Here is a 25,122-nt window from a genome sequence, read left to right as displayed (position 1 = left end):
ACTTACATTCTACAGTTTACCTCATTTTGAACCCTTCTGATTTTATTTGGTTCCCTATGTAAGCTACCCCCCTGCAGAGGGAGAATCTCTCACTTCAAGGGAGTTCAAGGCAGGGGATATATATTAATTTTCCTGCTAGAACTATTTTACTTCACAAAGAGAGGACTAAACACAGCAAATCTTAAAGTTCATAATCTAATGTTAAGGGCAACACATTATTTTTAGAAAAGGGCAATAAATCATTCATTTTTACCAGGGGTTTCAAGTCTGGACTAATGTAAGGAATGGTACACTGTTACCGTCAAGTAGTTCTGTAGAGAAGAACAGGTTGCATCTTTCTCAAATATTAGAAGAGTTTTCTGCATCAAATAAATTGCTTTAGATAGCTTATTCTTCCTTATTTTATTCATCACACTTAATTCTGTAAAAGCAGACAACTATTTTACCAAAAGGGCAACATAATAACTATCTTGAAGAAATTTAGAAAAGCATTTTATCCAAATTTTAATTACCTGTAAAACAATCAGGGCTTGCAGGTTTTTTTAGCTTCTCTGTACCTTTGGTAGATGTATTTTTGCTCACAGTTGGAGTCTGCAAAACTGAAGAAGAAGAAAGAGAAGAAGAAGACTGTCATTACAATTAGGCTTACATTCAAGAAAGGAAATATTTTCTAAACACTAAAGAGTAACTATCTATTTGTAAAATTATTGCTTCCTCTATCATTCAGTTCAGCTCAGTTCAGTCGCTCAGTACATCCGACTCTTTTTCAACTCCATGGACTGCGGTAGGCCAGGACGCCCTGTCTATCACCAACTCTCAGAGTTTACTCAAACTCAAGTCCATTGAGTCAGTGATCCATCCAACCACCTCATCCTCTGTCATCCCCTTCTCCTCCTGCCTTCAATCTTTCCCAGCATCACGGTCTTTTCAAATGAGTCAGCTCTTCTCATCAGTGGCCAAAGTACTGGAGTTTCAGCTTCAGCATCAGTCCTTCCAATGAATATTCAGAACTGATTTCCTTTAGGATGGACTGGATGGATCTCCTTGCAGTCCAAGGGACTCTCAAGAGTGTCCTCCAACACCACAGTTCAAAAGAATCAATTCTTTGGTGCTCAGCTTTCCTTATACTCCAACTCATACATCCATAAATGACTAGTGGAAAAAACCATAGCATTGACTAGATAGACCTCTGTTGGCAAAGTAATGTCTCTGCTTTTGAATATGCTGTCTAGGTTGGTCATAACTTTTCTTCCAGGGAGTAAGCGTCTTTTAATTTCATGGCTGCAATCACCATCTGCAGTGATTTTGGAGCCGAAAAAAATAAAGTCTGACACTGTTTCCACTGTTTCCCCATCTATTTCCCATGAAGTAATGAGGCCAGATGCCATGATCTTAGTTTTCTGAATGTTGAGTTTTAAGCCAATTTTTTCACTTTCCTCTTTCACTTTCATCAAGAGGTTCTTTAGCTGTTCTTCACTTTCTGCCATAAGGGTGGTATTACCTGCATATCTGAGATTATTGATATTTCTCCCAGCAATCTTGATTCTAGCTTGCGCTTCATCCAGCCCAGCATTTCTCATGATGTACTCTGCATATAAGTTAAATAAGCAGGGTAACAATATACAGCCTTGACATACTCCTTTTCCTATTTGAAACCAGTCTGTTGTTCCATGTCCAGTTCTAACTGTTGCTTCCTGACCTGCATACAGATTTCTCAGGAGGCAGGTCAGGTGGTCTGGTATTCCCATCTCTTCCAGAATTTTTCAGTTTGTTGTCATCCACATAGTCAAAGGCTTTGGCATAGTCAATAAATCAGAAATAGATCTTTTTCTGGAACTCTCTTGCTTTTTTGATGATCCAGAGGATGTTGGCAATTTGATCTCTAGTTCCTCTGCCTTTTCTAAAACCAGCTTGAACATCTGGAAGTTCATACTTTACATGCAGTGTAGGGCCACCAAGACAGATGGGTCATGGTGGAAAGTTCTGACAAAATGTGGTCCACGAGAGAAGGGAATGGCAAACCACTTCACTATCCTTGCCTTGAGAACCCCATGAACAGTATCAAAAGGCAAAAAGATAGGACACTGAAAGATGAACTCCCCAGGTCGGTAGGTGCCCAATATGCTACAGGAGATCAGTGGAGAAATAACTGCAGGAAGAATGAAGAGATGGAGCCAAAGCAAAAACAACATCCAGTTGTGGATGTGACAGGTGATGGAAGCAAGGTCTGATGCTGTAAAGAGCAATAATGCATAGGAACCTGGAATGTTAAGTCCATGAATCAAAGCAAACTGGAAGTGGTCAAACAGGAGATGGCAAGAGTGAAAGTCAACATTCTAGGAATCAGCAAACTAAAATGGACTGGAATGGGTGAATTTAACTCAGATGATCATTACATATACTATGGTGGGCAAGAATCCCTTAAAAGAAAAGGAGTAGCCATCATACTCAACAAAAGAGTCTGAAATGTAGTACTTGGATGCAATCTCAAAAACGACAGAATGATCTCTGTTCATTTCCAAGGCAAACCATTCAATGTCACAGTAACCCAAGTCTATGCCCAGACCAGTAACACCAAAGAAGCTGAATTCAAACAGTTCTATGAAGACCTACAAGACTTCCTAGAACTAACACCCAAAAAAGATGTCCTTTTCATTATAGGGGATTGGAATGCAAAAGTAGGAAGTCAAGAAACACCTGGAGTAACAGGCAAATTTGGCCTTGGAGTACAGAATGAAGCAGGGCAAAGGCTAGAAGAGTTTTGCCAAGAGAACATACTGGTCATAGCAAACACCCTCTTCCAACAACACAAGAGATGACTCTACACATGGACATCACCAAATGGTCAACACTGAAATCAGACTGATATATTCTTTGCAGCCAAAGATGGAGAAGCTCTATACAGTCAGCAAAAACAAGACCAGGAGCTGACTGTGGCTCAGATCATGAACTCCTTTTGCCAAATTCAGACTTAAATTGAAGAAAGTAGGGAAAACCACTAGACCATTCAGGTATGATCTAAATCAAATCCTCTATCATAGGTCATCTTTTTTCATTAATAGATAAAAATTCAAACAAACCTAATAGAGTTTTATCATTAGATTCTTTTATTAGCCACATTATGAGAACATGAAGAATTTTCAAGTTATAAAAATATTTGATTTTCTATTTCACCTTAAATAAAATCATCTTGAATGTTGATAAAAAGGATCCAACCTACTTTTGGTCACTTTCCTTCCTCAAAAGCTTTTCAAAATTGCTCCATCCATGGTCCCTGCAAGAGTTCTGGGTACCACATGAAGATCTCCACTCTGCTCTATCTGTGGCTGATAAAATCAGTGTCTCACAAACTATTGCCAGCTGGTTATGAGCAGTGAGAGATCCTGATATGTAGCTGAGACTGACCATCATGGTGGTCCAGGAAAGAGGTAGCAGGATGAGGGAAAAGAAGATGAAGGTATGCTGACCCAGGGAGGTAGAAAATATATCAAGAAACTTTCTTGATTTTCTAGATCTGGTTCTCAAAAGAACTGGAAATAGGGTATCTGTAATAAGCTTACAATAAACCCTTTTATTGAGGTTTAATTATTTGTGCTAATGCACATGAGCCACCATGGGATGATGACTGCCTGATGAAAAGATGTCAACAGACATCATTTAAAAATATAAAGTTTCTTTAATGGCAAAGGATAAGGAAATTTACCTGCATGGAAAACAGAAAATAAAGCACCATTCTCTCAGCACCTAGGGTATTATAAATGCTAATTAAGTGATAGTTCTCATGATGATAATCATTGGAGATAAGAAAGATGAGACTGCAAGAAAAACTTTAATGCCCAATACAGGAGTTACACTTTATAGCACAATCATCAACAGACACCCATTGTAAAGTTCTCAAGAATGACAAAAGCAGTCTTTAGGCAACATTAGTCAGACAGCAGCATAGACAGTAATGCATGACAGGAGGAAAAAAGTGATCACCTGTGCCAGGGTGGTAATTCAATAAGGCAGAGAAAAATATCAAGCAGATCCAGATACTGCAAAGAAATAATAACTAATTCCATGTAAATATATGTACATACATACCTCCAAAATATATAAAGAACTCATATAACTTAATAATAAAACTCTGATTTTAATGGGCAGAGTAACTAAATGACACTTTTCTAAGGAAAATATACAAATAGCTCTCTAGTACATGAAAAGATGCTGAATATCACTAATCATCAGGAAAATGCAAATCAAAACCACAAGGAGATATTACCTCATGCCTATTAGAATGGCTATCAACTAGAATGATGATATCAAACTAGTTAATCCTAAAGGAAATCAGTCCTGAATATTCATTGGAAGGACTTGATGCTGAAGCTAAAGTGCCAATATTCTGGCTACCTGATGCAAAGACCTGACTCATTAGAAAAGACCCTGATGATGGGAAAGATTGAAGGTGGAAGGAGAAGGGGATGATGATGGCATCATTGACTCAATGGACATGAGCTTGAGTAAGCTCCTGGAGTTGGTGATGTACAGGGAAGCCTGGCATGCTGCAGTCCACAGGGTCACAAAGAGTTGAACACAACTGAGCAACTAAACTGAACTGATCATCAAGACAACAAGAGATAACAAACACTGGCAAAGATGTGGACAAAAGGGAACCACTGTGCACTGTTCGTGGAGGTGTAAATTGGTTAAGCCCCTATAGAAAACATTATGGAGGTTTCCAAAAATTAAAAGAACTACTATATGATCCAGAAATCTACTTCTGGATATATCCACAAAAGAAATGAAAATAAGATCTCAGAGATAGCTATGGTCCCATTTTCAATGCAACATTATTCACAATAGCTAAGATTTGGCAACAAAGATATTGCAATGACCTAAGTGTCCATCAATGGGTGAATGTAGAAAGAAGATGTGATGCACATATAGAGGTAGATAGATATAGATATATATCACATGCACAATGGAATATTATTCAGTCATGAGAAAGAAGGAAATCCTGCCAGTTGCAATAACATGCATAAAACTTGAGGGCATCATGCTAGGTGAAATAATCATACAGAGAAAGACAAATATTGGATAACATCACTTTTACAAGGAATCTAAAAAAGCCAAACTCATAGAAATACAAAGTAGAGTGGTGGTTACCAGGGGCTGAGGGAATGGAGAAACAGATATTGGTGAAAGGGTACAAACTACCAGTCATAAGATGAATAAACTCTGGGGAGCTAATATATAGCATGGATCATAGTTAATAACACTGGAGTATATATTTATAAGTTGTTAAGTGATTCTCACCACAAAAGTAGAAACAGCGATTATGTAATGTGCTAGAGCTGTCAGCTAATGCTACAACAATGATCATTTTACAATGTATTAGTGTAGCAGATCTGCACATGGTCCACCTGAACTTACATAATGTAATTGTCAATAATCTCTTAATAAAGCTGAGGAGAAAAAAATGTGCACTCAAATATTACTTAATTAACCAGCATTTGATTAAATCTATTTTCAAACCAGTTAATCCTAAAGGAAATCAGTCCTGAATATTCACTGGAAGGACTGATGCTGAAGCTGAAGCTCCAATACTCTGGCCACCTGATGCGAAGAGCTGATTCATTAGAAAAGACCTTGATGCTGGGAAAGAGAGAATGCAGGAGGAGAAGGGGATGACAGAGGACAAGATGGTTGAACGGCATCACCAACTCAATGGACATGAGTTTGAGCAAACTCCGGGAGATGGTGAAGGAAAGGGAAGCCTGGCATGCTGGGGTTCATGGGGTCACAAAGAGCTGGACATGACTGAGTGACTGAACAACAAACCATGTATATGATGCGACATAATCCCACCCATCTAGCCCCTGACACTGCTGTCAGAGATATCTTTCTAAATTTTTCAATTCAGTTCAGTTCACGTCAGTTCAATAGCTTCAGGATAATATATAACCCTTTAACCCTTCAGGCTCTGTGATCTACCTCTAGGCTTAGTTGTGTCAGTCTCCCACGTGTGCTCTTTACTGCAGCCATAAGAGAACTCCAGCAGTTTCTATACTTCATATAATTGCTTCCACCTTGCTAAAAGTTGCTTTCTCCATTCAAAATGACTGCCTCTGTTTCAATTTTCTTCATAAAGGCATTTGCTAGCTTTCTGGTCAACTCTCTTCTCTTTCAGGAAGCCATCCCTGACTTTCTTGTCAGTTAGACTCTTCTGTGTGCCAAGAGCAAACACTGAGTCCACTTCCACTGCATTTATTAACCTTGACTGTTATAGCTAGCTTACTTATCTAGATCTCAAAATTAAAGGCTGTGTCTTTTTTGGACCAAGCCTAAAAACAGTTCCCAGATCTTGATATTCACTTCAATAAATGTTTGCTTAATTAAGAAAATACCAATAATTTACTACAATTCAAATAATTTAATTTTTCAGAAATTTACTGATTTGCTAAGCAAGGTGTAAAGAAATAATGAAAGAAATCTATTGATATTAATCAGGGAAGTAAGAAAAAACAAACCAACCAAATTTATCTGAAAAACACCCAGTCAACAAGAACATTATTCACAAATCCAATTGATTCCATGCTTGAACATGTCTTAAAGTAGATTCAGAACAAGTTATCTGCTTTGATGACTACTACCTTGCAACTGGTCAAGAAGTACAACAGCTATTCGGTGCTGGGCTTGAATTAGTTCAAGATGCAAATCCATTATGAAATTATTCGGTGTGACTGGTTTGCACATGTCTCCATCTACATAGTGGTTGTGCTTCAGTGGAATTGAAGCAAAAATTAAAAAGGAATATAGTTACTGAAATATACAAAAATAGCTCTACCTATTATTATTCAGGTTATCATTTTATTCTTAGCCTTTAAGTTATGATCACTTCTCAACCCTTTAAAATCTGGCTTACACAATAATTAATCCACTTTCCACATTCACCAATGGCCTTTCAATGACAGGTTCAAAGACTCCTCACCCTCCTTGATTTTTTCTGAGAGGAGAGGAATTTATTTCCAGTCTGTGAGAGGGGAACCACCATAGATCATTCTTTACTTACCTATGCTTCCTAGTTAAGGACAACAAGTCTAATGTAAGAGTTTCTCATTCTCACCGTGGCATAGCAATGGTCAATCACTGATGATCCATTTGGCAAAGCAGTTAACATGCAGTTCAAATTTATGCCACCAATGGCTCTGTCAAGAAGTTCATAGGCCAAAAATAACTGTTCTTCAGGTTTTTTCTAAAGTAATTTTATAAACAAAACAGAAAATTCAGATTTAAGGGAAAATCATATACAACACTTCCAAACTTCACAGTAATTCAAAACCCCCTCCCAAGGAAGCCACTGTCCTTGAATTTGGTTTTCATTCTTTTGCATGTTTTTAAATTTTTAGTACATATGTATGTGTCCACTAACAAGATGCAATATAGCTTTGTGTGTTTTTGATTCTCTTGTAAAATTCTGCAGTTCATTTTTTTTACTCAACTGTATGTCATTGAAACCTTCTCCTACAACTCAGGGTGTCTGGCAGGGTCTGGTTAAGAACACAGAGCTACTCTAAGTTTCCAAGCAGAAGAGGATTTAATGGACAGAACTAGAAGTGTCCATCACTGCTGGAAGCCCTGGGGGAGCAAAGATCAAGAGAGCTCCCAGGGATGACTTTACCGCATTCAGCAAGCTAAGAATCCAGGAGCCAGGTGACAATCTCAAGTGTCTACCACACTGAAACAAACGAACTGCAAGGGCTTGCTCAGCAAGGCTGATCAATTATCTTCTTGCATCCTCCTCTGCAGTATAAGAACTCTCTCTTCCCTTGTATATAACAAATTCGTTCAAATACCCATGATTGGAAGACTAACCTAGAACCATACGGAAATGAGATGGTGGGAAATGTAGCTCCAGGTCTTTCTCACTCTAGTGTGAAGCTGATTACGGAAGGGGATAGCAATGATACCAGCTGACTCTAGTTCAAGGCCACTGCAGCTGATTCACCTTCATGGCTGGGACGAAATGGTAGTATGCTGAGGACTGCATCACAATTCACTTATCCACTCTTCCCCCCATGGACCTTTAGACTGCTATTACTAAAAGTGTGCAATGTTACTATACTAGTCTGAGACTTCTTTACTGGCCTACCTTTTCTTCTGCTTGTCTTTTTTCACACAGCTAAGACCCCTAGGGCATGTTGATTAGAAGAATGACAGACATCTAAGTTTTTACATCAGGATAAAGGGATTACTTTTAATCTACCAGCTTCCTTGGTAGCTCAGATGGTAAAGTGTCTGCCTACAATGCGGGAGACCCAGGTTTGATCCCTGGGTCAGGAAGAACCCCTGGAGAAGGAAATGGCAACCCACTCCAGTATTCTTGCCTGGAAAATCCCATGGACTGAGGATCCTGGTAGGCTACAGTCCATGGCGTAGCAAAGTCAGACATGACTGAGCAACTTCACTTTCACTTTAATCTTTTACCATAGGTGTAACCATCATTAAAGGGTATCTTGGTTGATACCCTTTATGGGATACAAAAGTTCTCTTCTATTCCTAACTTGTTAAGAGTTATTCTTTAAAAGGTGATTGTTGAATTTCGTCAAATGCTTTTGTTGCATCTCTTTATCTGATGATGAGGTCATATTTTTTCCTTTTCATCTGCAAATGTGGTGTATTGCATTATGGAATTTCTAGTGTTAAATCCTCCCTGCATTCTAGAATATACATAATTTGATTACACACATCCATTCAACATATAAATAGCTAGATATTTCCATTCAAGAATCACAGGTTCATAAACAAGGTCCTACCATACAGCACAGGAAACTATACTCAATATCTCCTGATAAAACATAATGGAAAAGAATATAGATGCATAACGAATCACTTTGCTGTAGAGAAGAAATAAACAACATTATAAATCAACTATACTTCAGTAAAAGTTTTTAATTGAAAAAGAAAGGAATCATAGGCTCCGAGAGTTTCCTAAGCAACCCAAGCAGTGTAAATTTGAATGACAAACCAACATGAGGGCAGGCCCAAATTATCAGGAAGAGAGATTTTCTCATGTTTACTCCAGTTCTCAATACCCAAACTGAGAAACCTCCTTATCGAATAGGCAGATACTTTTCTAGTTGACCTTTTCCTGGGATAAGTCTTGTAGGCTCTATCTAAATGTGTGAGTCTGAGTTCCAAGCCCCATCTCTCATGTGTTCAAGGCTCATCTCTTTTCCCTAGGTGGTGGTTAATTTAAATTTCTTTGTAACTGAGACCAACAACCTACCACAGCATCTATTCATAAACTGACCATTCTGGTTTTCAGTTCTCCTTTCTATTTTGGCTCCTGGGATTTACCTTACTTTCTTGTGAACTCTGTGGTGTGCTTGAGGATATTTGTTCAATTTTCTCCAAAATTTCCAGGTATTTTGCAGCAAGAGCTTTTTTCAGGTCATCTAGTTTCCCATTTAGCCACAAACAGAAGTCTCTAAGCACAGCTTTTAACACCAAAAAGTTTCAAAGACCTCCCACACACACACACACACATTCTAGCATCATCATCACCACCACCGTCACTTTTGTCAATATTACAGCTAGTGAAAATGAAAGTTAGTTGCTCAATCATGTCCAACTCTTTGCGATCCCATGAACTGTTGCCTATCCATGGAATTCTCTGTCCATAGAATTCTCCAGACAAGAGTACTGAAGTGGGTTGCCAATTCCTTCTCCAGGGGAATCTTCCCAACCCAGAGGTTGAGCCTGATTCTCCTGCATTACAGGCAGATTCTTTACTGTTTGAGCCACAAGGGAAGCCCAGCTAATACTGTAATATCATTACAGCTAATATTGAATTAAAATATGTTCCAAGTGCTAGGCTAAATGCTTTATGTGGACTAATTTTTAAATTACTATAATCCTATGAGGTACTTATTATTCTCTGTTGGGAATGGCTATCCACTTTAGTATTCTTGCCTGGAGAATTCCATGGACAGAGGAGGCTGGTGGGCTACAGTCCATGGGGTCACAAAGAGTTGGACACGACTGAGCAACTAACACTATAATCTATTTGTGAAAAATAGCCATGAATTCAGTAAAACTTGAAAGTAAATTTTTAAAAATATAACTGCAATAGTACCCTATATATTTTCTAAATAGTTGCACATGTATATGCAAGATATCATATCTTGGCCACCTGATGCCAAGAGCTAACTGATTAGAAAGGACCCTGATGCTGGGACAGAGTGAGAACAAGAGTAAACAGGAGCGACAGAGGATGAGATGGCTAGATGACATGGCATCATCAACTCAATGGACATGAGTCTGAGCAAACTCCAGGAGATAGTGAAAAACAGGGAACGCTGAAGTACTGCAGTCCATGTGGTTGCAGAGAGTGGGATACAACTTAGGGGGGGAACATTAACAACAAACATGAAAGATACACAGTTTACCCCACCTGCAGACTCTGCTAGGTGAGCATATGGATTTTGGACACTCCTTACAATACATTCTCACTCCTTCTCCCCACTTCACTCCCTTCCAAACAGCTCTGAGACTCTAGGTTGAGATTCAGTGTCCTTTGTGAAATGTAAGACAAAAACTGAGTTGCTACCATGTGCCACAATGTTACCAACATCTCATTTGGACTGAATCACTTAAAAACTATCAGTAGAATAGATATTACTGTTATCATCTTACAAAGGAGAACACACATTCAAACAGATTATGTAAGATCACACAGTCAACATTAAAGTCAGAATTCAACTCCAAGGCCCCCAATATCAACTGCTATGCCCTTAGGCCATATCAGTGAATCACCCTTACTCCATATACCGCACACCCCCATACAGCTGAGCAGGTAGTGTGTGGCACAAGTTTAGAGGTGCTATTCACACTCTAGTCATCATAGACTTCTATGGTTATTTTGACAATTTCCTAGCAGATGGAAATAAATTATATCAAGAAAAGGGTGCATTTTTCTAATTTAAAAACAGTAGCAATAATTCATAAATGATTTTCAGTTTCTTCATGGTCACTTTCTAAGAAATCCATTTCATTTAGTGCCTTTATGGCCAGAATTTTTCTATCCAAGTCAAAATCTAGTACTTTGTAACCTCTACTAGTATTCCTATTCCTGTACAAAGCCTCACAGAATAAGTGCCAGTATACTGAGTAAGTAATTCTTAAATTCTAGTTTCCTTAAGAATCTATCTGGCAAACTTTTAAGAGCTTCACACCTGAATTACAAACTTTTGAGACCCTCATACCTGAAATTATGATTCACTATGTCCAAAATGGGAAATAGGAAGCTACGTATTTAATAAGCACTGCAAATGATCCCTGGAAAAGCCACTGGCAGACAGCTCTTATGTCCCCTCAATCTCTTACATAGTTCAAACATCTTCTGTTGTCAGTTTCAAATTTCTCAACTCTAAAGACACAATGCAGCATAGAAAACTCAAAACTGCATTCTGTGAAGCCTTTTATTAGAGATGAATATAATATTCAAGAAAGTTCTGATATACTTATGATATTTGATTTATACCCAGTTTCTTAGCATTTGCATTTTTGTGTATTAAAAAAGTATATTTTTTAATACAGACAGACAGAAATATAGATCAATGGAACAAAATAGAAAGCCCAGAGATAAATCCACACACCTATGGACACCTTATCTTCGACAAAGGAGGCAAGAATGTACAATTGATTAAAGACAATCTCTTTAACAAGTGGTGCTGGGAAAACTGGTCAACCACTTGTAAAAGAATGAAACTAGAACATTTTCTAACACCATTCACAAAAATAAACTCAAAATGGATTAAAGATCTAAATGTAAGACCAGAAACTATAAAACTCCTAGAGGAGAACATAGGCAAAACACTCTCCGACATAAATCACAGCAGGATCCTCTATGATCCACCTCCCAGAATACTGGAAATGAAAGCAAAAATAAACAAATGGTGTCTAATTAAAATTAAAAGCTCTGCACAACAAAGGAAACTCTAAGCAAGGTGAAAAGACAGCCTTCGGAATGGGAGAAAATAATAGCAAATGAAGCAACTGACAAACAACCAATCTCAAAAATATACAAGCAACTTATGCAGCTCAATTCCAGAAAAATAAATGACCCAGTCAAACAATGGGCCAAAGAACTAAATAGACATTTCTCCAAAGAAGACATACTGATGGCTAAAAACACATGAAAAGATGCTCAACATCACTCATTATCAGAGAAATGCAATTCAAGACCACAATAAGGTACCATTTCACACCAGTCAGAATGGCTGCGATCCAAAAGTCTACAAGCAATAAATGCTGGAGAGGGTGTGGAGAAAAGGAAACCCTCTTACACTGTTGGTGGGAATGCAAACTAGTACAGCCACTATGGAGAACAGTGTGGAGATTCCTTAAAAAACTGCAAATAGAACTGCCCTATGACCCAGCAATCCCACTGCTCGGCATACACACCAAGGAAACCAGAATTGAAAGAGACACATGTACCCCAATGTTCATCGCAGCACTGTTTATAATAGCCAGGACATGGAAGCAACCTAGATGTCCATCAGTAGATGAATGGATAAGGAACCTGTGGTACATATACACAATGGAGTATTACTCAGCCATTAAAAAGAATACATTTGAATCAGTTCTCATGAGGTGGATGAAACTGGAGCCGATTATACAGAGTGAAGTAAGCCAGAAAGAAAAACACCAATACAGTATACTAACACATATATATGGAGCTTAGAGGGATGGTAGTGATGGCCCTGTGTGTGGGACGGCAAGGGAGACACAGATGTAAAGAGCAGACTTTTGGAATCTGTGGGAGAGGGAGAGGGTAGGATGATTTGGGAGGGTGGCATTGAAACATGTATACTATCATGTAAGAGACGAATTGCTAGTCTAGGTTCAATATAGCATACGGGATGCTTGGGGCTGGTGCACTGGGATGACCCAGAGAGATGATATGGGGAGGGAGGTGGGAGGGGGGTTCAGGGTTGGGAACTCATGTGCACCTGTGGTAGATTCATGTTAATGTATGGCAAAACCAATACAGTATTGTAAAGTAAAAAAAAAAATTAAAATAATTAAAAAAGAAAAAAAAGTATATTTTATACAAGTAGTCTGAAGACCACTCTTTTTTTAAATCAATGGACAGCATAGCATAGTCACTAAATGCCTGAACTTTGAAGGAAACACTCTAACTTCAAATCCACTTAGCTGTGCAACCTTGATCCAATAGAATGTAGTAGTAAAAATGATCACTGTGACTATACAAATCAACCTCACAAACACAGCACTAACATAAAAAGTGAGCTACTTTTTTAAATGTTGTAACTCATCGACTCATAAAGCAGGTAAGTGCTAAGGAGGACGTCCTTGCTCTGTGAGTCTATGAAATACAACATTCAAAATATCAATAGTAATATAACTATAACTCCTTCTAAGACCCTTTATCTAGCTTATTTTTGAAGCTGATTGGATTTTTTTCTAAAGTAAAAACAAAAGGTAGAAAAATATTCCTATAGTTCTCAATGTATATAGAAACCATAATTTCTCAGATATTAAATACTCAAAATTACCATTATACATTTACAGATGTAATAGTATTTTTAAAAGTTTAATTTTAAAACATTTAAAATTAAATGTTTTTAACTGTATTTTCTAAAATATTTTGCAGTACCTTACCTTTATTATTGGAAGAATATCTATGCTCCCTTTTGGAGCCCCAAAGGTTTCACTAGTCCCTTTCTTTAAAGATACATCTGAAAAACAGACAGAAAGAGAGGAAGGAAGGAAAGAGGAAGAAAGAAGGGAGGGAGGGAGGAAAGGAAGCAGGGGAAAGAAGGAGGGAGTTCAGGAAAAAGAGAATAAAGGAGAGGAAAAATAGGAAGAAGAGAAGGAGTGAGTAGGAGAGAAAGAAATGGAGAGAAAAAGGACCAAAGGAAATAAAAGGATGGAAAAAAAAACTGGGAATTAACAGTGAATCATAATCATAAAAAAGTTATGCTAAATTAGTTATCTTTTTAATTATTCATGAGTTTAGAAATGATTCAACACTTAGAAGTTACATACCAAATTATTTCTTCCAGCTAGTTATATTTTGTCTTTATAAAATTAAGAGCATTTTGTAATACAACAAACCAATTCAAAAATCTTGATTATCAGCAAGGTAATATTATGATAAAGAGATTGTCTTTCTGTATATTCTATGGAAAATCCATTGAAAAGCATTCATAAAATAACAGTAAATTTAGACAAATGTCAGAGAAGTCTGGCTTTAATTAAAGGAATACAAATAATGAAAATGTATATGACAATGCTAATTTCCTGGTCTAAAATTTTTTCAGTAATTCCAATTAAACAATGAATTATTTAATAGACTAATATTAATAAACATCTTGAAGCAGATTATCATAATTAACTTAGAAAGAATGACTTGTACTTTGTGTTTTACATGCCGATAAGATGATGAGAGTAACGTTGGAAAAATTAAAATTTACATATCTAAATGGGGACAACTGCTCAGGACATAAATGTAGATGTTTTCAAATTTACAAATGGATCATGCTCTAATATTGATTAGTTCTTTAGAAATCAAATATTTTAACAAAGGATCAGTATAATCAGTTGTATGAAGCCCATCCATAATTAAAGAATATAAAATACAATAAAACATTAGTCTCCCCAAAGTAAACAAAACAATAAATTTAATAAGAATAGACATTTTTTTCTAAAAGTAATCATTAGACTTTTTGGTTCTAGTAACAGATATTCTGGAAACATTCCCCTGGCTGGAAAAGCTGGAAAAATACAGGGTTGTTTTTGTGGTTTTTTTTCTGCAAGTTAAGAAAATAATGAAAATATCAGTACAGAGCCAGTATCTTGGAAAGAGAGTGTCCTCTCGATCTTGGGAAGCGAGCCCAGGGCCTAGAGAATGTCCTTCGAGTTACTTTCCCCTCCGAAGATTTTTGTCAGCCCTGGAAAGGTAAGCTGAGAAGCTGAATGGTGCTTTGACACCCTTGAGGAGCTAAAGCAACAGAGATTGGTATCCAGGGCCCACCAAGGGTGAAAAGCCAGAAGGGGCTACATCCTAGGAGTCAGAGTAACTCAAAATAGACTGAATAAAGAGCATCTTTTGCTTCCCTGGTGGCTCAGACGGTAAAGCGTCTGCCTGCAATGTGGGAGACCCGGGTTCGATCCCTGGGTCGGGAAAATCCTCTGGAGAAGGAAATGACAACCCACTCCAGTATTCTTGCCTGGAAAATCTCATGGATGGAGCCTGGTAGGCTACAGTCCATGGGGTCGCAAAGAGTCGGACACGGCTGAGCGACTTCACTTCACTTCACTTCACTTCACTTCACTTCACCTTTAAATTATCTTAATATCTCAAAGTGGATTAATAGGAACCTGAAGTTGCAGTGCCTTCATGTATCTGGCAAAAGCAAACATAAATCTTCCCTGGAAGAACAGATCATCTAAGGCTTCAAGTTACTCTTATAAAATATTAGTAGCAAATATAGTGTCTACCACAAGATTAAAAATAACCAGATTAGCCAAATAGCTTAAGAAATCAACAGAATACCTATGGATGAGATGATAGAAGTCAGAAGCCCCTTCTGGCTTCCCTCCACCCCTACTCCAGTAGCCTTCAACCAATGACAGATAAAGGTCAGACAAACACCCCAGCCTCCCAGCTCTTTAAGGCACATTCTATACAGTCTTCTGGAAGCCCCTTGTGGGACTAAGCCCTATACCCACAACAGCAGCCTTCTCATGAACTTCCAGTACCCTCTACTGGCTTCCTTTCCTTCTGTCCCGCTTCACCCCACCACCCTGCTTCCCTGGATAGCAGTCCAAATAAATTGCTACACTCAGCTCTTTGTCTCAGAATCTGCTTCTGGGGAAACCAATCCAGGAAAAAGGTCAAGGTGACAACACCTGAACTCACTGGTAAATCTTTGTATCATAACAAGTGAGACAATCAGGCATTACATACTTCCTGACTCAATGCAATAGGGAGTATGCATGAAGTAGGCTTGCCAAAAAAAACAAGATTGACAAGGAAAACTTTTTGAAAACGTATCACCTAACTACCAGGTAGAGAAAAAAGTTAACACCATAAGGACGCAAATAGCCAAGTCCAGCATGTGGCAAATCTTGCAGGGAGATGATTCAGTTCCTTCAGGAGTAAGGACAGGAGGACTATAGGTTACAGAGAGAGATTCGAAAAAAAAATGTATGGGCTCAACTGGATCCTGATTGAAACAAACCAACTTAAGAGATTTTAATACAATCAGGGGCATAGGAATGTTTGCTAATTTCGTAAGGTATGATGTATTAATAGCATTGTGGTTGTGTAAAAAGAAAAAAAACCTTCTGTTAGATAGACCAACACACACACACATGTATATGTATATGCTGAGGTATTTGTTGGTGAATGACATGCTGTCTGCCTTAAAACTCTCCAGGAAAAAAAGAAAGTGTTGCCAAGAGAGAATAAATAAGGTTGACAAAATGTTCATAATTACTGGTACTGGATGATGAGTACTCAGTGACTTATTTCATGTCTCTATTTGAAATTCTACATAATAAAAATTTTAAAAAGGAAAAATGTTTTAAGGCAGGATATGTCAAAAAGTATGACTTCAAGACAGAGAAAGAGCAATATCACATGACACCACTTATATGTGGAATCTAAAAAGAAATAACACAAATGAACTTACTTACAAAAAGAAAAAGACTCACAAACTTAGAAAATGCACTTATGGTTCCTGGGGCAGGGAAGGGATAGTTAGGAAGCTTGGGAAGGTCATGTACACACTGCTATATTCAAAATGGATAAGCAACAAGGACCTATTACATAGTACATAGAACTGTACTCAATGTTATGTGCCAGTTTGGATGGGAGGGGCGTTTGGAGGAGAATGGATACACGTATATGCATGACTGAGTCCCTTCACTGTTCACCTAAAACTACCACAATATCGTTCACTGGCTACACCCCAATACAAAATAAAAACTATAAAGTTAGAAAAAAATAAGACTTCAAGTCATTGAAAGTATTAGTTAGCCAGAAAACTCTAACCAGTGGTCCTCAAACTTGTAAGTGTATCAAAATCACCTGGTAAGCTAATCAAGACTAGAAAGGTCCATACTAACTGAGGTGCAACAGAACTGAGCCTTGTATTTTTAACAAGTTTCCAAGTGATACTTGTATCAACCAAACTTTGAGAACCATAGTTATCCAATTCAATCTGCAAAGCTGAGCTCAACAAATGGAGTGCCAGATTAGCGAATCTCTGGGAGAACAATTATTACAATAACTCTTTTATTACTGAATCCCTCAGATGGCACACACACACTATAAGAGGGGTAAGACAGGAAAGCAGGCACCCCTATGCTCCTCTACCTCATTTTCTGTATGTAAGTTACCTGATGACACAGACAACTCTGGGGTTCAATCACAGGCAGAAGAAAGAATGAGGAGGTCAAAGCATCCTCTGAGAGAAGGCACCTCCCAGAAGGAGAACAGAATAGTGGCAGGAAGGGATTGGAGAGGGAGAAGAGGAGAATGAGTGAGAAAGGGGGGGCAAAAAAAGGAAGAAGATAAAAAGGAAAAAGAAAAGAAGAAACAGGACAAAGGAAGAAAGAAGAATTTCCAAAGGAGGGAATCAAGAGAGAAGAGACTTTAAAAGGAGACAAAAGGTAGAAGGACATGGATCCACTCATTCCAGCTCTTCCTCTGTGGCAGGCAGCATGATGGTGTCAAGAATTATGGTGACCAGAATACGTTCTCTTCCTTCAAGAAATATACACTCTAGTAGGAAATGGAAGAGGAGGAAGTAGGATTAAAAGGAGGAGAGGAAAGAAAAAAGGAAGAATGGGGATGGAGGGTGAGTGGTGTAGGTGGACAATGAGGGACAGAGAAGGGAAATATATGAGTGAGGAGAAGACGCAAAGATTCTCATTTGCCACTGAACCAGAAAGCATGTAACTTTTTAACATGAACTTGGTTGAATCTGTATTACTTCTATCTTTGATTATGTCATTGATGAAGCACAATACTGAAATGTCTGATTTCCATTAAAGGATGTTAAACAGTATTACAATTTGTGCTTATATATTCATATATACATATTAATAACCTCATGCCTTTTAATTCAATATCTTACCTAGAAATTTTTTAAATTTTCTTCTTGGGTTTCCTAAAGACTCCAATATTTCACTTAATCGTAACGTGATCTCTGCCACCATCACAACGTCAATGTCTTCCATCTTACAGCAGTGAATGATTTCATTTATCTGCCACAGAAGATAAATCCACTAAAAAGAGAAAATACACAGTAAAATCAATTGAAAGTGTACTACATTGTAGAAAGAGTCACATTTTATAAAATTGAGTACTTCCTTGAAATCACCACCTTCTAATATAATGTTACACAGGTACTAGCTTCCTTGGTGACTGAGATGGTAAAGAATCCGTCTGAAATGCAGGAGACCTGGGTTCGATCCCTGGGTCAGGAAGATCCCCTGGAGAAGGGAATGGCAACCTACCCCAGTTTCTTGCCTGGAGGATCCCATGGACAGAGGAATCTGGCAGGCTACAGTGCGTGGGGTCGCAAAGAGTTGGACATGACTGAGTGACTAACACCTTTTTATCAGTGGATCTTAATTATAAGTAATAGAAAATCAATAATCCTAATAAGATGACAGTTAATGATCACTGTTTATACATATTCATGAAGAAGAATTATTTAGCTTGTAGTCTGCATATCTATAGCTATAACAGAAAATTATCATCTGACTTTTTTATGTATCAATGAAGATTATCTGTATCCTCAAAACTGTCATTCTCTCTTCAAAAAGCAGCAGTGGCTATCACTATCAAAGTCCTCCCAAATAGTGAGGGCGAAGTAGGTGTTTCAGGCTCTACACTGGGTGCCTTAGAAGCTGTTTTTCATGCCTATAATCTCAAAGCTTAGCACATAAAATTAGCCATCACACTTTGGGAGTTAAAATGGGAAAACAACATTTATGCACCTACATCATTGTTTCATTAGAGTATATGATAAAATTATGTCTATGCATCCTAATATAGCTAATCTTAGGAGGCTTCAGAATCACAGAAGACTGAGTTATCGTTAAAATACTCTCTTCTAAGTTTCTAGGTTATAATATTGACCTGCTCCACTTTTTCCTTTCCATAAGAGAGCTCTTTAGTCTAAATAGAGTATTATTACAGAAAGTGAAATGTGAAGTCGTTCAGTCATGTCCGACTCTTTGCAACCCCATGGACTGTAGCCTACCAGGCTCCTCAGTCCATGGGATTTTCCAGGCATGAATACTGGAGTGGGTTGCCATTTCCTTCTCCAGCAGATCTTCCCAACCCAGGGATCAAACCCGGGTCTTCCCACTTTATTGTCTGACACTACCAGGGAGCTAAAATGCCTTATCTATTTGTTTTCTATCATTCACTTTCTTAATGAATTTATTCAAGTTCATATAAACTTTAAACATACCATATTTATTCCTCCCTGAAAAAACTGAAACACCTCCCTGTTTCCCAAAACTAAGCTGGAGCAGAAGTACAGGGAATACACTTAAAGGAAAGGTTCCCTCATTACCACATTTAAAGAACAGTAATTATGCAGGTGGGTAAGTAGGGAAAATTTAGATTTGAAATGTGCATCACAAATGAAATTAGCAATAACAAAAAGTGTATGAAGGGAAACAAAAAGGAATACTTTATTAGTACTGATCTTCTGGGTAAACTTCGCGTAGTCATTCTTGGACACAGTGACCCGCTGCATTCCTAATTTGCATTTCTGCCACAGGAACATTATCATGTCCACAACGATTTCCTTATCTGGCTGAGCATTCTGAAAGCAAAAGTGGTAAAGTAAATCAATAAGAACAATAAGATATATAGATATGGACATATGACATTTAATGTGTGCCAGACAACATTCTCAGAGCTTCATACTGCAGTGAACTGAATCGCCACTCAAAATTCCTATGTTGAATTCCTAACTCCCGAAGTGATAGTATTAGGAGGTGCTCAGGTGGCTCAGATGGTAAAGAATCTTCCTGCAATACAAGAGACCCAGGTTCAATCCCTGGGTTGGGAAGATCTCCTGGAGAAGGAAAAGGTGACCTACTCCAGTATTCTTGTCTGAAGAATTCCATGGACAGAAGAGCCTGGTGGGCTATAGTCCATAGGGTCTCAAAGAGTCAGACACAACCAAGCAACTAACACACACACATTGGGAAGTATAAGGATGGAGCCCTCAAAAAAAAAAAAAAAAAGGATGGAGCCCTCATGAATTAGAATAGTGTCTTTATAAAAGAAGCCCCAGAAAGAGAATGAGACACTCCTTTCTGTCAAGTGAGGGCACAGCAAGAAGAAAGCCATTTCTGAACCAGGAGGTAGATGATGCCTTGATGTAATTTCTCAGCCTCCAAAACCATAATAAATAAATGTTGTTTAAGCCAACCAGTGTATGGTATCTTTATTATGGAAACTCAAATGGACTAAAATATAGACCAACTCATTGAATCCTCACAACAACCTATGAAGTGAATACTGCTACAACCATCCTTACTTTATAGATGAGGCAGATTGAAGCACAAGCAAATTTTGTGGTTTTCCCTAAGATTAAATAAAATAGCAGAGGCTGGATTCAAACCTAAGCAGTCTAGCTCTATCTAGAGTCGTCTTTACTGCTCTAAGTCACTTGACTTCTCTTGGAAAGAAAAGTTCCAAATATTTTTAAGTTATGTAAGCCAATCACTTCAATCCAGATTTGGAGTGTATACTTCTTTCTTTTTAAAATCTCTGGTTTAAAATAACAAAGAATGGGCAGGGAGTGGAGAAACTAGTAAGGGGAGGAGAGTGGAGCTGGGAAAAGATAAGGAGAAGAAGAGAGACATGATGGAACTAAACAGAACGTCACACTGGATATCAACAGATGACCCAACATGAGTATATCTCCTCTTGGTTCAGTTACTTTGGCTCTTTTCAAAAGGAAAATAAAGTTGCTCATTATAGCTGAACTAGAAAGAGACTAAGTTTATGATTAAAATATATCCAACCTTGAGCTCCTTTGGGGCAGCTCTAAGACTTATTTTGTATACATGGTACCTTAGTACAGTGCTTGGGAGCATAACAGAGTTCAATAAATGCTTTTGGAATTGAACTGAACTAAGACATCATGGAGAAGGCGATGGCACCCCACTCCAGTACTCTTGTCTTATTCTAATTACTGAACAGTATAGAATTTCAGCAAGGTGAAATTACTGTGATTTTTAAATATGGCTTTAAACGGAGAAGAGCCTCTTTTGACACTATTACAAATTGTCCAAAATAACTTTTTCACCTGCGGAGAGTCACAGACACAGGAATACAAGGTTGTCGCCAAATGGAAAATGTCTTCTGAGTATCCACAAGACTTCGCACAAGTATCTCAATTGATAAAGTACAGGAAATGAAGCAAAAAAAAAAGTTACAAAATTTCAAGTAGAAAATGCATAGAAACATAGAAATTATCCAAAAATAGCAAAAATGATATCTGGACAAATATGTCAATAAGACTTTCAATGCTTCCATTTGAAAACTAATCTAAGTAGACTTTAATTCAATTAAAATGGACTATCATCATTTTCATTATCTATAATCTGTATACCAACTATGTCCATAATGGAATTGAGAAGGTTTGTAATATTAAAACATCTGTGACTGTTGAAATAAAAATAACAAAGATATTTATTCAGAAACCACTAGAAGAAAATAAAAGCATCATTACTTGGTACAAATTATTTACCACAATTGAGCAGCCATACAATGCCTTAAGCATGTGATAAAACATAAAACATGAGATTAAATAATTCTCTAAAAGACAGAGGCTGCAGATGTTCATTTATATACATAGTAACTCCTAATACTGAGTTTTAGAATGGAAAACTCTGCATACTGGAAAGAAACAGGAGACCAGCAAACTTTTCCTTGCCAAAGTCAACTGATACCTCTGATTCAGTGCCCTGCTGACCTCTCATTAACAAGGCAGCAGCTAAAATAGAGCCTCATTTTTCTACCCAAAATCATGTTGCAACAGAAAAATCCAGGGACTTCCCTGGTGGTCCAGTGGTTAAAGCTCTGTGCCTCCAGTGCAGGCAGTGTGAGTTTGATCAGTAAACTAAGATTCCGCATGCCCCATAGTGTGAACAACAACAACAAAAATTTTAAGTAAATAAATAAAATCCAGCATCTGTACAAGGCCTAGGAACCTGCAAGATCAGGCACCCAGCTATTTCTCTGACCTCAGTTCCTACCACATTCTCAAAGACCAGCACCACCACCAGAACACTGCAGCCACATGTGCCTCCTTGCTATTCCTTCAACAACCAAGCACACTCCCACTTCAGGGCCTTTACACTTCTGCTCCCTCTACCTTGAATATTCTTTCTCTCATTTCACCTATAGAGAGCATATAAAGTCACCTTAAGTTTTCAAAGAGGCAAATAAACACTCACCGTGAGCAGCAATTTTTTTTACATAGACTTGACCTTCTTTGTAGTTGTCAAAAGGAAAAATCAAACCTTTGTTTCTCTTTACATTGATCAAAGGTTCTATCGCAACAAGAAGAATTAAATCCTTTTCTGCTTTCTTTGACTCTGGGTCATCCTGCCTCTAAGAAAAGTATATCTCATAAGTTAATTAGCACTTCAACATCATGTTAATACCATAAAAACAAAGCAATTGTTTTGCATGTATTACCTGGAGAAAATCAATGAGCTGCCCAGCTGCAGATTCAAATAAACTCCATTCCTCATACGTAAAAGCTAATTTTATAAATTTCACGGCAGCATTCACAGAAATAAGATTCTTCCTTTTTATAATAAGTTCTAGAAGATGTGCTTTGGGAAAATCAAGTATCCCATCTGCACCAATATTTGACACTAGAAAAGAAATGAGAGGGGTCATTCATGCAAAGAAACGTTTACTAAACATTAAACATCAGACATTGCCAGGCAAACGGGAAACAATGAGGGAAAAAAGAAAACACAACTCCCGCCTTCACAGAGCTCACACTCTGGCGGGGAAAACATGAAATCGCAATGGGCGAGGACTTCTCTGGTGGTCCAGTGGTTAAGATTCTGTGCCTCCAGTGATAGATACACAGGGTTTATTGTACATTCCACTTTTGGTTGTGTTTGGAAATTGTCATAATAAAGTTTTTTAAAAGAAAAAAAAAAAATCTTTGTGCCTCTACTTCAGGGGGCTCAGGTTTGATCCCTGGTCTGAGAACTAAGATCCCACACACTGCACAGCAGCCAAAAACACACTGAATAAATAAAACATAATTTAAAAATTCAATTCCTGGATCAGGAAGATACCCTGGAGAAGGGGTAGGCTACCCACTCCAGTATTCTTAGACTTCCCTTTTGGCTCAGATGGTAAAGAATCCACCTGCAATGCAGGAGACCTGGGTTCAATCCCTGGGTTGGGAAGATCCCCTGGAGAAGGGAAAGGCTACCCACTCCAGTATTCTGGCCTGGAGAATTCCATGGACTCTATAGCCCATGGGGTCACAAAGAGTCAGACACAACTGAGTGGCTTTCACCTTCTTTCAATATAAAAATAAAATATAAAATCAATAAAAATATTTTTTAATAAATTTTTTAAAAACCTAGTAGGCAAACACAGGATGCTCTGGGGACAAATAAGAAGGGCCTCAAACCTAGGTGTGGGGTAGGAGGTTTGGTCAGGAAAGACCACCCAGAGGAAGGAATGTGGAATCTCAAAAATAGAGAATTAGCAAGAGTTAACTAGCAAAATACACAGTGAGATATACAGACTAGGAGCTCAGAAAAGAGACCTAAAATAGGGACATAGCTTCAGAGTCATCACATAGGCACCGTAAGTGGATCAGCTGTGAGCAATGGAAGGCTGCCAAAAATAGAAGAGCAAAGACCCCCAACAAGTAAGAGAAGGGCAGGTGGGGAAAAAAGGCTGCAAAGGAGAGTATTTAAAGAGAAAGAAGGTGTCAACAACAACGACTACAGAAAGCAAAGGGAGGAAAAGCACTGACTTTCAACTGAACAATAAGGAAGTTGTCCACAACATTCTCTGTCCATGACAGCAGACTGCCAAGTATAAGCAGGAGGGGAAGAATATGGGACAGTGAACATAGGCAATTCCTTCAACAAATCTGTCTCTAACAAGAGGAAGAAATTCGGGGAGGAAGTTGGATAGGGATGAAGGGGCAATTTGCAGAGATATGGTCCAAAGACCTCAAGGGGAGGAGGAAGAACATCCCTTCCATTTCAGTGAGAGACAGTGGAAAGGAAAGGTACAGATGAAGGTAAATTTTCAGGTGTGGGTGAGGCAAGTCAAAGGAATTCTCCTCTGAGATCTTTTATCTTCCTCGTGAAGAAAAGATGAGACTGAACTGCAGTACAGAGGCTCCTTGCCCTCAGACAGGCACACACATGCACACACATGCACATCTTTAAGCTCACTTAGAAGATGACAGGGCTTCCCAGGTGGTGCTAGTGGTAAAGAATCCACCTGCCAATGCAGGAGACAGAGGAGACGTGGGTTCGATCCCTGGGTAAGGAAGATCAGAGGACAGCAAGGCAACCCACTCCAGTATTCTTGCCTGGAGAACCCACAGACAGAGGAACCTGGCGGATTACAGTGCTTGGGGTGCAAAGAGTCAGACAGGTCTGGAGCGACTTAGCACACACAGAAGGTGATGATGATGTCATAAACTATTCTATGAAAATTTGAAAATATAGACAAAATCAAAGTAGTATTTACCAAACAAGATTTTTTTAAAGAAAATGAAATTCTAAATAATTTTATATCTATAGAAGAAATGGAATCCATAGCTAAAAACATTTCCATAGAGAAAATTCCAGGTCCAAATGCCTTCACCAGCAAATTCAAACTTTCAGAAAGAAATAACACCAATCTGACAAAAACTCTTCCAGATAATAGAAAAAGAGGGCAGAAAGCTCAACTTTTGTTTGAGGCCAACATGACCTTGAGAGGAAAATCCAAAAAGGACTTTGTAAAAAAAGAAATCTCATTAACAGAAACACTAGCCACTAGGAAGAAAACCAAGAAATATATCA

General features: G+C 38.2%; 1 protein-coding gene across 2 annotated transcripts in view; it reads right to left on the bottom strand.

The window, feature by feature from the left end:
• CFAP54 (cilia and flagella associated protein 54) overlaps positions 1 to 25,122 on the bottom strand; it is a 324,342-nt gene that overhangs the window by 261,634 nt on the left and 37,586 nt on the right. For both annotated transcript variants that reach the window (XM_068971780.1, XM_068971781.1), the window contains exons 10-19: positions 22,760 to 22,941; positions 22,516 to 22,672; positions 21,363 to 21,448; positions 19,731 to 19,865; positions 18,159 to 18,309; positions 13,672 to 13,748; positions 7,109 to 7,237; positions 6,636 to 6,762; positions 513 to 599; positions 300 to 421 (exon numbers count right to left, since the gene is read on the bottom strand). In XM_068971780.1, the coding sequence (XP_068827881.1) occupies positions 300 to 421; positions 513 to 599; positions 6,636 to 6,762; positions 7,109 to 7,237; positions 13,672 to 13,748; positions 18,159 to 18,309; positions 19,731 to 19,865; positions 21,363 to 21,448; positions 22,516 to 22,672; positions 22,760 to 22,941 (1,253 nt within the window). The remainder of the gene's footprint in view (positions 1 to 299; positions 422 to 512; positions 600 to 6,635; positions 6,763 to 7,108; positions 7,238 to 13,671; positions 13,749 to 18,158; positions 18,310 to 19,730; positions 19,866 to 21,362; positions 21,449 to 22,515; positions 22,673 to 22,759; positions 22,942 to 25,122) is intronic.

The sequence above is a fragment of the Capricornis sumatraensis genome, chromosome 4, assembly GCF_032405125.1.
Source record: "Capricornis sumatraensis isolate serow.1 chromosome 4, serow.2, whole genome shotgun sequence".
Lineage (NCBI taxonomy): Eukaryota > Metazoa > Chordata > Mammalia > Artiodactyla > Bovidae > Capricornis > Capricornis sumatraensis.
This window is presented reverse-complemented; position numbering and strand designations above follow the sequence as displayed.